Source organism: Gekko japonicus, unplaced genomic scaffold (assembly GCF_001447785.1).
Source record: "Gekko japonicus isolate JY-2015 unplaced genomic scaffold, Gekko_japonicus_V1.1 scaffold4237, whole genome shotgun sequence".
Taxonomy (NCBI): Eukaryota; Metazoa; Chordata; class Lepidosauria; order Squamata; family Gekkonidae; genus Gekko; species Gekko japonicus.
Window position 1 is genome coordinate 63,834 of NW_015164327.1, and position 15,541 is coordinate 79,374.

General features: G+C 51.4%; 1 protein-coding gene across 1 annotated transcript in view; it reads right to left on the reverse strand.

The window, feature by feature from the left end:
- The window catches only part of LOC107108414 (CREB-binding protein-like), a gene marked incomplete at its 3' end in the record, with an annotated part of 60,285 nt that extends 56,725 nt beyond the window's left edge, over positions 1–3,560 (reverse strand). The window contains exon 1 of the mRNA XM_015408842.1: positions 3,316–3,560. Within this exon, the coding sequence (XP_015264328.1) occupies positions 3,316–3,560 (245 nt within the window). The remainder of the gene's footprint in view (positions 1–3,315) is intronic.
- Positions 3,561–15,541: the final 11,981 nt, after the last annotated feature.

Below are 15,541 nucleotides of genomic sequence, written 5' to 3' on the forward strand. Positions count from 1 at the left end.
GGGGGGGGATTCTTTTGCCCCGGTCGCATCGCGGCTCCTGCCTACGAAGAAGAAGCACAAGGCCGGGCCCCTCCTGCTCTCCCCGCCACCGGAGCCCCGCGACCTCCTGGCCCGCCGCTCTCCCAGACCTTGGTCAGCAGCACGCACAGAGGCAATGTGGGGGATGGTTGTTTTCAGTGCCCCTCAGTTTGCACTGACCTGCATTTCTGGACAAGCCGGAGGGGTTCCCCGCCACTCCACGGCCACAGACGCAGGCCCATCCCTGGCTCCTCGCCCTGGTGATTGAAGGGAGCCTCCAGGGCCAGAGGCAGCAAACCTCCGCGCACCGGTGGGGGGGTGTGTGTGTATGTTGGATTGGCCCTCCTGCTGGGCACCTGGTTGGGCGCACCGTGGAACTGGGTGCTGTTCTGATCCAGACGGCTAAATTCCTTAATAATGCACCACAGTGGTATGTGTGTGCGCTACAGGATGGAATGAGTGCCAGGAATATCGCTCCTGTTTGTGTTACCTTCTGCTGTGGATTTGAACAATGGAACCGGTCAAGGTCAGACATTGGAATGGACTGTTTGTCATTGGGGAAGGGGGAGTTCAACCTGCACCATCACTTACTAATTTTTTTTTATTTATTTCAGTTTTTATCCCGCCTGTTAGATCGCACTAACAAAGACTCAGAGAGTGGTTTCAGCAAGTGATTCAGCTTTAATGAAGGAACGAACAAGCACTCAAAACGCAGTTAATAACCAGAACAACAAACATAGGGGGCTGGGCTCCTTTTAAACTTTCTACCATCGGTCAGTTGTATTATGTACATACGCGAGCCTATACTCTCACACACTACCCCGGGGGGCCAGGAGACGTCTCCTTGCGCTCGGGCTCTTGATCAGTGAGATCAGGGTGCAGCCGATTTAAACGGGTAGTGAGGCGTCTGCCCATGAGTAATTCGGCTGGACTACGACCCGTGGCACTACAGGGAGTGGTGTGCTGCCGCAAAAGGAAGGACCCCAACCGCACACTCCAGTCCCCCTCGGTAAACCTTCCCAGGGCTTCCTTAGTCGTGCGTACCATTCTCTCGGCCTGACCATTGGAAGCCGGGTGAAAGGGGGCAGCGGTAATTTGGCGAATGCCGTTATCAGTGAGAAACTGTTTAAACTCATCCGATACGAACTGAGGGCCGTTGTCGCTGACCAGTGTGTCTGGCAGCCCATGGGTTGCGAACAGCCTCCTTAGCGTATGTATGACTGTGAGGGAAGTGGTCGAATGCATGTGCACTACTTCAAGCCATTTAGACCAAGCGTCCACAACAATAAGAAACATTTGCCCCTGTACAGGGCCAGCGAAATCCATGTGAAGTCTTGACCATGGTTTACCTGTTGATTCCCATTTTTGTGGTGGGGCTGGAGGCGGTTCTGGCCTGCTTTGTTGGCACTGATTGCAAACCTGTACCCATTCCTCTATGTCCTTATCAATTCTGGGCCACCACACATAGCCTCTTGCTAGGGCCTTCATGTGTACCATTCCCGGGTGCCCATCGTGCAAGGACTGCAACACTCTGTGCCTAAGCTTGTCAGGGACTATAACTCTGTTCCCCCACAGGATACAAACTTTTGAAATAGACAATTCTGCTTGGCGGCCCTTGTATGGTTGGGTTCCATGCTGCCCATTGGCCACCCCCTCCACACCCAGTTAAGCACACGGGATAAGACGCAATCCTTTGTAGTGAGTGCAGCAATATCCTTAGAAGAGACTGGTGCCTGAGGGAGTTCATCTATGGCCAAGACTTCACATGCCGGGGCTGGGTCTGTTCCTTGGTTAGGTAAGGGACAGCAGCTAAGTGCGTCAGCATGCCCTATGCCCTTTCCCGGCCGGTGTTCCAGATCAAAATCGTATGCCTGCAAAAACAACGCCCACCTAAGCATTCTCGGGGACATGATATTAGGCAGCTGCTTATCGGGCGCAAAAATCCCAAGTAGCGGCTTGTGGTCTGTGACCAACACAAACTTTCTGCCAAAAACAAAATCATGGAACTTTTTGACAGCCACTACTAATGCCAACCCTTCCTTGTCTATCTGGGCATAGTTCCTTTCTGCCGCAGACAGAGACCTTGAATAGAAAGCGATAGGCGCCTCGCTTCCATCCGGCATCAGGTGGCTCAAAACGGCGCCTACCCCAAAAGGCGAAGCGTCTGCAGCCAAGATCAGGAGTTTTTGCTCATCGTAGTGAGTCAAAACAGCGTTGGAAGTTAACAGTGCTTTTACTCCTGCAAAAGCCTTTTCTTCGGCTTGTCCCCATGTCCACTTCGCCTCTTTGTGTAAAAGTGCGTGCAAGGGTGCTGCCACTGATGCCTTATGCAGTAAAAACACGTGATAGAAATTTAGCAAACCAAGGAACGCTTGCAGCTCCTTCTTATTTACTGGTGTTGGAGCATTTTTAATGGCCTCAGTTTTTTCGCTTGTGGGGTGCACCCCTTCCGCGTCAATGCGGAATCCTAGAAAATCCACGCTATCAACGCCCAATGTACATTTTGAGCGTTTTACCCGTAGCCCAGCATTTTGAAAGCGTTTCAACACCTCTGTTACTCTGTCCAGCAACTCTTGTTCAGACCTCCCCGCAATCAAAACATCGTCGAAATAAGGCACTCTGCCCGGCAACCCCCTTAATAGACGTTCCATTAGGCTCTGAAATATTCCTGGTGCTACGTTAACTCCAAACTGGAGCCTGTTTACTTTAAAAGCCCCCCTATGAGTCATAATGGTTTGGGCTTCAGCAGCCTCTGGGATGACAGGCAGCTGCTGGTACGCCTGGGCCAGGTCAAGTTTTGCAAAGACTTTACCTCCCCCCAGGGAAGCCAGGATGTGGCTTATTACCGGCACTGGATATGAGTGCTGTTGCAATGCTTTATTTAACGTGCATTTATAATCTGCACATATTCACACAGATCCGTCTGGTTTGATTGGCGTTACTATGGGGGTCTCCCATTTGCTGTGCGGTACAGGTTCTAGAACCCCTTGCGCAATGAGCTTGTCTAGCTCTTTCTCAACTCAGGGCCTTATCGATATGGGTACCTTTCTGTACTTCAACCTTATAGGGGTCACAGTTGGATCTAGGTCAAAAGAAATGGGGGGACCGTTGTACCTCCCCAACCCGTCCCCAAATACCGTAGGGAAATCATCATAAAGCATATCCCATTTATTTTCAGACATTGCATTGACTCCAACTATTCCAATGCCCAGAGGTTTAAACCAATCTAACCCCAAAAGATTTACATGATCCCCTTCTGCTACTAAAAACGATAGTTTAACACATTTCCCCTTATACTCAACATTGACAGTGTCTTTGCTGGCCAACGGGATTCTGCCCTGGAAGTTGGACACCCGCGTGTCCGCATGCTGCAACCGCCGCCTACTTCGCCGCTGCCAGGACTCTGAAGAGATGACGGTGACCGATGACCTGGAATTGACTTCCATTGAACAGGGCTGGCCGTCAAGGAGCAGGGTGACAGTGATCTTGCCTGTGCAGCTGGTATGACAAACTGACGATGCGTTGGTCACTGTGGTCGTCATCTGGCAGTTTGCCTCGTGGGTTGGGGGTCATTGTCTGTCTCGGTTGACGGGTGCCGAAGTCTTCTTTGTTGACCTGCAGGCTCTTGCAATGTGCCCACGCCGTCCGCACACTGTGCACTCCAGGTCTCAGGCCCAACAGGTGTCGCGCTGGTGTTTCCCGCCACAACCCGAGCAGGCTCTGCTTACGGCTGGTTTCATTTGGGTCCGCTTGTCTCGGACTGCGTTGACATCCTCAAGCGCATCAACGCCCTCTTTGTCCTGACACTGGAAGTGTACGCGCTGCTCTGTGGACGCTAGGTGCTGCTGGACCTCTTTGGTGGACCTGTCTGCTGCCTCCGCCACGACAGCCTCCTCGTAAGCCACTGCCCAGGTCAGGGTAGTGCGAGCGAACAAGCGTTGCTGTAGCCTCTCGTCCCGAAGGCCACACACGAGCCAGTCCCTGAGGGTGTTCTCAACATCCGCGAAGTTGCACGGCCGCGCTGCCTTTCGTAGGGCCGCCACGAACTCTGCGATGCTTTCCCCAGCTGCCTGGTTCCGCTTGTAAAAAGCATGTCTGCAGGCGATTTCAGATGGCTGAGGGGAGAAGTGTGCCTTCAGCTTCTTGGTGAGATCTGTGAAGGACACGGTCTTTATGTCAGTTGGAGCAACCAATGACCTGGCGATGTCGAAGGTGCCTTTCCCGCAGCAACTCAGCAGGCATGCCCTCTTCTTAGCCTCGTCTGTGATATCATTGGTTTCTAAGTGGAACTCAAACCTTGCGAGGTACAAGTCCCAGTCTTCAGTTGCAGGTTCAAACGATTCGAACTTCTGGTTATCGGCCATCCCGGTAGGCTTGGGCACCGGCGCTGATGGCACCTCCGCTGGATGGGCCGCTGTGCCTTGCTTGTTTCCTTCGGTCGTGGGAGTGTTAGCAGGGCTGCCTACCTGCTCTAACATCCCATCCTCGTCGCCAATTGTTAGATCGCACTAACAAAGACACGGAGAGTAATTTCAGCAAGTGATTCAGCTTTAATGAAGGAACGAACAAGCACTCAAAACGCAGTTAATAACCAAAACAACAAACATAGGGAGCTGGGCTCCTTTTAAACATTCCCGGGCTAACATAGCCACACCTACTATATACATAACAACCAATAAGATTGCAAGGATAAGGTCCAATGGAAACTCTTCCCGCTCGGGGAATAGCCGTTCTGTGATTGGTCACTGTTCCGAAGCGACCAATAATTTATTAGTGCTGTTGGAGCCTCGGCCGGCTGGAAGCTTAACATAGGAGGTGGATTAGGCGATTCACATCACAGTATCAGTACATAACACCGCCCTCCCTGCCGTGGCAGGCTCAGGGCGGCTTACGTTGAACGGTTAAAAATATATTAAAAGCACAAGTGCTTATTAACACACTACAGCACCATAAAATACAAAACTATAGCAAATCACAGTGCAAGATAAAGTGAAGTGCTGGTGGCCATGAGAGGATGGTCCGAAGTATGGCTGCTGTCAGTTAACTGTCATAACAGGCAATTGGTGTTAACAGAAAGGGCCTTGAGGGTCCAGTTAATACTGTTACAGTTGTTAATGTTGTTAGTGGCGGCTCCTAATCAAAGGTCTGGTGGAAGAGCTCCATTTTACAGGCCCTGTGGAACTGTAAAAGGTCCCGCAGGGCCCTGATGTCTTCCGGCAGCTTATTCCACCACTTTCAGTCCAGGGAGGGCCAAACGGTTTTGAGACCCTGACCTCAGTGCTCTCTGGCGGACATGCGGGGAAAGGCAGTCCCCCAGGTAGGCAGTCCCCAGGCCATAGAGGGCTTTAAAGGTCAAGAACAGCACCTTGAAGTGAATCTGGTAAGCTGTTGGCAGCCAGTGCAGTGCCTTTAGCACAGGCTGGATGTGCTCCTGCATAGGGAGACCCATCAACAGCCTGGCTGCTGCATTTTGCACCAGCTGCAGCTTCCAGAGTTGCAACAAGGGCAGCCCCATGAAGAGAGCATTGCAGTAGTCTAATCTTGAGGTGACCATAGCGTGGATCACTGTCACCAGATCATTGCGTTCGAGGAAGGGAACCAACTGCCTAAGCCAAAGATGGTAGAAGGCTGCCTTGGCAGTGGTTGCTACCTGGGCCTCCCTCATTAAGGAGGCATCCAAGAGCACTCCCAAACTCCTCATCCTCAGCGCTGGCACTAACGGTGCCCCATCGAATGCCGTTAGTGGGATCCCTACCCCTCGTCTGCTCCGACTCAGGCACAGGGCCTCCATCTTCATCGGATTCAATTTCAGTTGGCTCAGTCTAAGCCAGCCCGCCACATCCTGCAGCGCCCGGTTCAGATCTTCTGGGGTATAGTCGGACTGGCTGCCCAAGGACAGATACAGCTGGGTGTCATCCGCATATTGGTGACACCCCAGCCCGTGCCTCTGGGCAAGGGGGCGCATGTAGATGTTGAATAACATCGGGGAGAGTACTGCCCCTTGAGGCACACCGCAGGTCAGTGGGTGCCTTCGGGACATCTGATCCCCGAGCGCCACCCTTTGTCCCCCGACTGACCGTGGAGGAAGGAGACGAGCCATTGCCAGGGAAGCGCCTGCACCCACCCACCCCCCGCATTTGGACAAGGCAGTGGATCAGTAGCTTTTTCCAGTTAAAGTCCCCTAGTGAGGATGATGACCCCCTGCCGATTCTGGTGAGAGCAGGGGGTTCCAGCCAAGGTGAGCTGAGCTTGGGCAGGAAAGAGAGGAGCTGAGCAATTGCACTTTGTACATGTCCTAGAAGGAGCCGGAACAAAGTGCAGGAGGGTTGCTGCTTTGGATGAGCAGTTCAGTGCTTGCTTCCCCCCCAGGGAAGGGGCGACTTCAGATGCCCCCCACCCCACCCCCGAAACTTACAGGTGTCCCTGAGCCTCACAGCTGTCTGACCTCACAGGGCACTGCTTGGTTACCATTCAACACCCCACATGTCCCACGTAGCTGAAGGTGGCTTCCCTGGTTCAGATTCAAAACATGCCGCACAGCCCCCCCCCTTGTCAAAACCCTTACTAACTGAACGGCCTCCTGAGCACCTGCAGGAGTGGCATCCCTTCAGTAAGGGGGGGGGTCTGATGGGAAAGGGAACAGGCTCCAGGTCAGGGTTGGCCGAACTCGCTTAATGTAAGAGACACGCAGAAGCAACATCAGACGTTTGAGAGCTGCAAGACATGAACAAATATTACACATTTTCAGGGCCGGCTTGCTCACTAGGCCAGCTAAACTCTCGCCTAGAGCGCGGGGCCATCATGGGGGCGCCGGACTGAGCCACCCTCCCCCCTGCCCCCGCCAAAAGCTCACACCATGCGCCCTGGCCCCCGCTGCCTCTATTTGCTGCCCAGGGAAAGGAGTTCCCAGCCTCCTCTCCGCCACGCCAGCCTCGCCTTTGGGGGGGGCGCTACAAGCTAGCCTCGCCTAGTGCCCAAAAAAGCCTTGGGCCGGCCCTGCACGTTTTTATTTAAAAATCTCAATACTTTCCTTGCACAAAAAGATAAAATGCACATGTGTGCACTTTACAACACAACCATGCTAGAAGGAGACTTTTTTTAAAAGACCAAAGCTGGGAATAACAGTCCCCATCAGACCAGCATGGGGGAAAGTTAGGGAATTTTTGGGCCCCGGCGGGAGAAGGAAACAGGCGTGGGCCAACATCTGCACCATTGTGCATCTCTCTTTGCCTGGTCACCAAGGCTAGTCAATACAGCTCCTGCAGGTGACTGAGGGGGAACCCTGCGCTGCCATCGTCAATGCCGCTCCTCCTTCCAGTGGCACAGCCTAAGGGGGGGCACCTGGGAAAAGGTGTGGAGTGTTACCACAGGCGAACCAAAGGAAACCACGACTTCACTGCCGCTTCTGCTGGCCGAGGGGAGGGAGACAGGCCTCTTCTATCAGTGCCGCAGGTCGCCGGGCTAGGCCGTGGGGCCTGCCATTGGCGCTCCCGGCGCACCTCGCAGAGGTGGGGTGAGGGCAGCCATCACCCTCCCCACACCCAGTCCCACCACTGTCGCTCGCTCGCTGAGCCGAGGGCCACTACTGGCGCTCGCCCTGTCCTCTCCCTCCCCTCGCTGACCACTCTCTGCCTCCTTGCCCTCCTGGGTGGCGGCTGCTGCTTGGGGGTCAATCTGTCCGTCCAGCAGGGGAGGGGTGGGAAGCTGGAGTGTGTTTCCCTGCTGGACTCAGCAGAGCTGCTGGCAGCCTCCCTCCCCTGCCCGCTCGCTTTCCTCCCTCGGCTCTCTTGCGCTCTTGTGATGGGCAGCAAGCCGTTGCAGGCTTTTAGGCCATGCTGCTTGTAAAAGGGAGCGCTAGTTGAAAATGACTGACAGCTCACGGAGTTCATCCTGTTTACTGTGGAATGGAACACTGAGCTGTTTGACGAAGTTCAGCTTGGACGGGGTTGGTGTGGATCCGTCCTGAGTGGGAGCCAGGGAAGAGAGTTAGCAGGAGACTCCGAGTGAGACTCTGAAGAGGAAAAGGGTCCGCTAAGCCCCGTCTGGAGCACAGCAGGCGTGTTCTGGCCTCTCTGCGCGTCACAGACTGAGGCTGGAGAAGTGTGTCGGAACCTCACCTATTCACGGAGTGGAGAGAGATCTCCTCGTGTGAAAACCAGAGACACGACTTGAGTAGAGAATTAGACATTCTCGGTATGGAAGCTGGGTAACCAGTTTACAGAGACGGTTCTTCTGGAACTAGATCCAGAGGAGTTGGCCGTGTTAGTCAGTTGCTGTAAAACAATAAAAAACCCAGTAGCACCTAGACTAAAAGTGTACTTAAAGCTTATGCTACAATAAAGTTTGTTAGTCTTAAAGGTGCGACGGCCTTTTACTGTTGTTCTGGAGGACAGGGATTCGGCCAGAATGCCCGAGGAGGCACAGAGGTCCCTCAGGCAAGTCAAAAGTGGCCATTGCTCTTAAGGAGAAGAGAATAGCAACCTGGCCAGAGGAAGAGGGGGCCCCTGGTCTGTAAACAGCATAATAAAATCTCAAGTCTGTGTGATCATCCAGAAACAAGTTCAAAAGAAGGTATAAGGGACTCTAGTAAATGCTGTCACAGTAAAACATCTCTTAACAGCATCAAGCCAAAATAAACCAGGGAAAATAACTCACAAAACATCTCTGTAGTGGTTTGGTGTAGTAGCTAAGTGCGTGGACTCTAATCTGGGAGGACCGGGTTTGATTCCCCCACTCCTCCCCCATTTGCACCTGGCTGGATGACCTTGGGCAAGCCGTGGTTCTGGCACAGCTGTTCTTGAAAAAGAACAGTTTCTGTCTGAGCTCTCTCAGCCTCACCTCCCTCACAGGGGGTGTCTGTTGTGGGGAGGGGGAGGGAAAAGGAGTTTGTCAGCCGCTCTGAGACTCCTCTGGGTAGTGAAGGGCCATGGGGTAGAAATCCAATCTCCTCCTCCTCCTCTTCCTCCTCCTCCTCCTTGTGTTGTATGAAAGCAGTTTTGGATATATATTTGAACCTTCTTACCAAACCTACCCAAACTTCACTCGTAAGTATAATTTTTCAACCCCTGCCTGTTTGTTCCAGTAATTTTGGCTTCTGTTTCAGCTTCCAGTGTGCCTCGGTGCCTGTTTCTGAGGGAGAATTTGTAGTGGTGCAGACCCTCCTCAGTCACGGTTCCTTATTTGGGGGCAAGCTGACAAAGTATCAAGCAGTAATAAGGTGGGACAACGGCATTGTAATAAAAGTCCATTCGCCACATAGGCAGGGTGACATGCTGCCTGAAGATGGGGAACTGAACGTTCAGAGGGAGGTGGAGGGAACACCGGGGGGGCGTGTAAGTGCCCGTCTGGCACCGCTCTCCTTCCCGGCTCTTGGCCTCTGGGCGACCTCCACGGTGGCTTGCAGGCCTGTCCCCTGCCTCACCCGTGGTGGAAATAGTCACCGGCCCGTGGGTCAGCACTCAGAAGTGCAGATGGTGGGAGAGCTCTCCGGTGGCATTGCTAACACATCCCCCAGTCACGAGGGCACACTGGAGGCCACCTGCAGCGCAGGTCCACGGCCCCCTCTGTTCCCACTGATCACGTGAGTGAACTGAAGGGTTAGAGTGACAGTTTCCTCTGCTATTGGGAGGAGGAGGAGGCACCCAGAGTCCAGAAAGGAATTGAAGATGCAGCTCATGGAAGATTCAAAATGCTCTAGGTAGAGCTGCTGACCAGTAGCCTATGCTAGAAATCGAACGCGTGGCTGTATTTATTTTAAATAGGTAGTGTGCACAGTTTGCAGCCATCCTAGCTTGAGGTCTAGAATGCTGAGAAGGAGGCACATTTGTCTGTCTGGAAGGGGTACAGCTTTATTTCTGTTAACCTGAAGGTTATACAGATTGCTTTTCATACTGTTTTTTAAAGGACAAAAAAACACTGCCGCTTCTCCTTGCTGGATTCTGCATCCCGGCTGTGACAGCCAGACTTAAATTCATAGTTGCTACATCAAGTATAGGAGCCACGTTGGTTCAACCTATTAATATCATTGTCAGGAGGCAACTGCAGGAGAAGGCCTCGGTCTCTGTGCCTTGTTGCTTGGCTCTGTGAGAAAAGAAGCTGCACAAGATGGAACACTGGTCTGATCCAGCTGGGCAGCTCTTGTGTTCTAAATTGCTTTAGGTCTTACTGGCATGGTTAGTCCCTGGGCTGCGTCTATCTTATAGTAATTATCATCATCATCATCATCATATGGCATTGTGTATAGCATTGCCAAGAGATCCTAAGATTGTCTGGCAATCGAGAGTTCTAGCTCTATTAGCGCTGTGTCCCACTAGGTGGTGAGCTAGACTCATTTTGGGGGCTGAGAGCGCGGTGACTGACCCAAGGTGGAGGAGTGCGGAATCGAACCTGGTTCTCCTGATTAGAATCCGTTGCTCTTAACCACCACACCAAAGCTGGCTCTCTAGCTTCTATCTTATGAGTGGACATCAAGCTTCTCAACAGGTGTGGATATTTTTGAATACCTGGCCTAAAGATCTGAAGTCTAGATTACACAAAGCCACGGTGGAAGTCATGCTTGATGCTGCAAAAATGGCGATTGCATCATACTGGAAGGAGAAAACGGCACCCAATATAGAGGTATGGTACAAGAAACTATGGAGTCACTATTTAATGGATGCGGTCACTAATAGATTAAATTACATGTCACAGAAACCTACAGAAACTACTTTCACGGAAAAATAGTTCCCAGTGCTTGACTACTTGTCCCACAAACAATTCATCTCACCTGAATGGTCCCAATACCACACATGGATATAACATAAATAGAAATTATAGTAAAGATTTCTGGAAATTTAAATATGAAAAAAGGTGTGGATGTCTTTGTGGCATTTGCTGCTGTGGCCCGTGTCTGTGCTTCACAGCACAAGGAGAATGTGGGACTTGGATCCCTCTTACAAATGCCGTGTTTATTGATGTGGCCAAAGGCTGTTAGAAAGTTGGTCTAAATAGATCATAGATAAAACATAGGGAGAATAAAAATAATAGTCAACATAAGAAGCCACCAAATTAAAACAGATTACCAAACTGCAGTTGTCATGGTTTGAAAGCAAATGGTTGTAAAGGCTGGTCTTAGGTTGTAAAACGTGATGTTAGAAATGTCACGGGCTCTGATGTGGACCCTGGGAGCTCAGCGGGGTCAGCCCCGGACAGTATTTGGATGGGAGACCACCAAAGAAGTCCAGGGTTGGGCAAAGAGCACCTCTCAATGCCTCTTGCCTTGAAAACAAGTCTGCTGTGACTTGGTGGCAAACAAACAAACAAACAAAAACCCCAGAAGCACCCATCAAAGCAGCAAAGGGTTCACAGAGTTTGGAGCTGACCTGGAGAACTCCCTGGGAGTAAATCAGGAAAGAATATTGATTAAGAACACCATTACATCTAGTGACCCAGTTGCTATCGTTCTGGATAAGGGTGACACGTTGCCTTGAGAGATGGGGGGTGGGGCTTTCATCCGCTTATACCATAAAACAAACCAAATCGGCATGTACCTGAGCACTTACTGAAGAGAGGCCAAGGTTGGACCACATCAAGGTAGCTGGACCACTCTAAGGCTGATGGCAAGATTTTAAACAGTCTCCAAGTTGTTGATGAGAACATCATTGGTTAGCAGTAAAAGGAAACTAGGCCACCAAAGAACACGGTGGCCAGGCATCATGAAAGTGGAGACCCCAGCCTGAACATGGAACAACTCAAAGAAACTGTACAAGATCAGAAACCGTGGGGAAGGCTGGCCCATAGAATTGCCGAGAGTTGAACACGACTGAATGGTTAACATACACACACACCACCATCATCGTCATCACAGCCCGCATTTCTCCTCCATACAGGTTGGGCTATTGGCCTTGCTGTGATCCAGTTTCAGGGTGTGATCAACCTAAAAAGCCTCCTTTGGTGCAACAGAATTTTAGAATGGCCCCCTGTGACGGATCCCGCCCACTTCTTTCCCTCAGCCTCTCAAGTTCCACTTCAAAGGGTTTCAGTCCCTTCCCGCAGGTTCCTGGGCTGAGCAAACAGCCAATATATATTACTGACACAGGGTGGGACAGGGGAGGAGAAAACATGTTACCAGGGCTGCTCAGTCGGTGAAGGGACAGAAACACAGAGGGAAAATGTACCCTCCGAGGGCAGGGAGTGGACGGGGTCCATCATATCCCCCTGTCTAAAGAACTGTGGCTTTTATGATTTCCAAGTGGGCCCTCCAGGAGACTGTTACGCAGAAGGTAACCCCCAGATTCTTAAAGTTCTTGCATGGATTATCAATAGGAGTACTGCCAGGGAAGCTCTGGAATCTCCAGCACTGGTGTAAAGCTCGTGGGGGCTGCGGGGTGCCAGCCCTCCAAATAAATTCCTAGAAGGCTCTTTAAAAGGTTATGGCCGCCGCCGCTGTTCTCGGCGGCAGCTGCAACACCCACGGGGGTGGGGGTGAAACGTTTTCCTGCTTCCCTGAGCCCCGGGTGGTGGCCTTGGACTCATAAGGGCAAATTCCACCTCTCGTGCGAGAGGTCATTCTGGCTCCCCCAGCTGTCCAGAGGGGCTCTTTAAAAAGTTATGCCTGCCGCCGCTTTTGGCAACAGCTGCAACCACCACCGGGGGGGGGGACTGCTAAGTAACTTTTCCCCCCACCATAGAGAACAATGGAGGGATGGGGCAACCTGTTTGGGGGCTCGTAGAATTGGACCCCCTGGTTCAATGTTCCTGAAACATGGTGGGTATCTTGGGGAGAGGCTCCAGCAGCTACCCTGCGATTTTGGAGCCTCTTCCTCAAACCCCCGGAGCAGCTGGAGACATTGAGCCTCAGCTCCACAAGTTATGAGCACTCGAGCCCCGTCCCCAGCAGCCCTCAGGCCGGAGCACCTGGAGCAGTCTTGGGAGGTGGATTGGCAAAAAGCAAAACCAAAAGCACAGGAACGCGAGAGAACTCCAGGATTGGAGCCGGTTCCTCTTCCACAGCCCAAAATGCGACCCACAAACCCTGAGCTTGCTTTTTCTCATTTGCGAGTCTGGCCTTCGCACTCCTTTAACGAGGCAGCCCTGAAGCTTGGGGCGGCGGAAGTATTTTTGCATGCAGCTTTTGCGGCTGGCTGAGTGCCTCTTCTGCTTGCCCACCTCTCGCCTCTGCACCTCATCTTCTGCCAGGCATGGAGGAGCCCAGCTCGCCCAGGCTTCTTGCCTCCTGCTGCCTTGGCCCTCTGGTGCACGGGTGAGTCCCCAAAGTTTGACTCTTCCTCTACAAGTCTCTGCAACTGGAGGTATTCTCCTCCTTCCCTCCTGCCTGCTATGGCTGCATAATTGTGAGAGATTTCTTAACATAGTGTTCCTGCCAGGGAAGCTGGGGACCCTGCCCATGAGTCTCCATTTCATCCTCACAACAACTCTGTGGGGTAGGCTAGGTAGAGAAAGGGAAGATTTGGGCTGGAGTCACTCAGCCAGCAGAGTGAGAATACAAACCTGGGTCTCCCCACATCAATCTGCAACTCTGACCACTGTGCAGTGCTGCCTCTACTGATCTGTAATGTTCCAGAGGTGTTGTAATGTAATACTCAGTTTCTCAAACGAGTGTATGCCTGTCTGTTGGTCCATTTAGGAGTCTTGATCCTGGTTGTGTGGTGGGCTAGTTGTGGCAAATGGTAGGGAAACTCAGTATTTCTGTATACAGTTGTAGGGGCTTTGTTGCAATGTGGTATGGCCTGATATTATGCTCTTATTCCAGTGTGGGGTGTGTGTGGGGCAATGGAAGCTGAGTGATAGGGTCTCTCCAAGTGATTGCCAGAAGTGAGATGCATCCTGGTCTTGTGTCTTACAGATAATCTTACAAATCTGAGACAATTTTGCCCCACTAGGTGGACTGTTAGAGCAGCCTCCTTACAGTCAGTGGCTTCAAAATATACGGAGTTAATTCAGTTCTTTGAGAATGTGTCTTCTGAGGAGAGAGGAGATCTTGGGGTCAAAGCAGATGGATATGCACGAAGCTTGTTGAGATTTGCTTCTTACTTCACGCTACAGTTATTGCTGCTTGTGTTTGGTCGTTTGGACACATTAAACACAGCTCTTCAAAAAAGTAATCTACAGTTCCATCAAGCAGAAATTCGTCTTACTTCTGTAAAGGAGAGTACAAAGCAACTGAGGAACAACTTTGACCAGTTCTGGTCACAGACAGTCATGACTGCAAAAGACTTAGATTTAAAAAGTCCTACTGTTCCGAGGTGCAGAAAGCCTGCACGGATGGTTGATGCTGGGTGTGATCCTCACCAGTTTCAGTCTCCTGAGGATTTCTACAGGAAAATCTTTTATGAAATCCTTGACAATATCAACAGCAGTTTACACAATTGCTTTTCCTCAGATGTGTCCGAACACATGAGCAAAATTGAAAAATTTGCCATACATCCTAAATTTTTACAAAACTGACTTTGATGCTGACCGACTGCAGCTCCATTGGGATATGTTTTTGGATATTGCAAGGCAGCGGAACGTTAAATATTTAGGTCTTTGTGAGGTTCCGGATCCGGTTGCGACGAGAGTGGACGCTAGCAGCCGCAGCTGCTCGCAACACCTTTTTTCTTATAGCTTTTTAGGGGTCTTTTTTCCATCGCCCCTCGGAGGGGGAAACCGAAAGAAAGAGGCTCTTCCCAGTGCCCGAGATAGACTGGCAATCACCTCGGGACAACGCTGGGCTGCCTTGAAGCGGAAGCTATTGAGAACGCTCGACACACGCCGAGCTCTAGCCGTTACCAACAGAGCCAAAAGGAGTCTAGCGGATTGTACTACGCGAACAGAACATCCTTCTGCTACACAACCGAAGCTAAGTATCTCCAAGTTTAACGTTATAGGGCAGATATACCATAAACTAACTAACAAACGTCACTAAATACCCGGAGGCGTACTTACAATAGAGGGAGAGGGAACTTGTTCCCTTTAAGGCGGCCATTAAGCGACAGTTTAGAGGAGAGTTGACTTGCATTTTCTGGGTTTTAAAAAAAACGGCTTTAGACGTTCCCCAATTAAACATAAAATAAGTCCCTTTTACTGCTTCCCGCCTGTCTCCTTTTCTCTTTTTTCTTTAGAGCGGAGGGTGTTAAGACACGGAGGGCGGAGACGGAGTGACGGAGAGAGACGGAGGAGAGGCGGGCGTGCTCGAGGAGGAGCTTCTGCGACTGCTCAAGATAACCGACAACAGACAAGAGACCGAGGAAGCAGTTCAGCAGAGCCAGCAAGCAGGCGGTGCTAGGACCCAGAGGGATACAGCAGCGCCGACGGGAACCGACGGGAGCCAGCCGGAGAGAACTTTTTTTTTCCTTTTTGAAATAGAAAGACGGACTCAGCAACAGTTGAATCGCATGTGCAGCAACTTAAATAACTGCGGTGCTGCTCGTTAGGGTGTGGGGTGCAGGGTTCACGATGCAAAGACGACAGGAGACAAGCTTGCAGGAACTGTCAGGAACTGACTGAAACCTCTCGGCTTCAAGCTTTTATTTTATACACATTT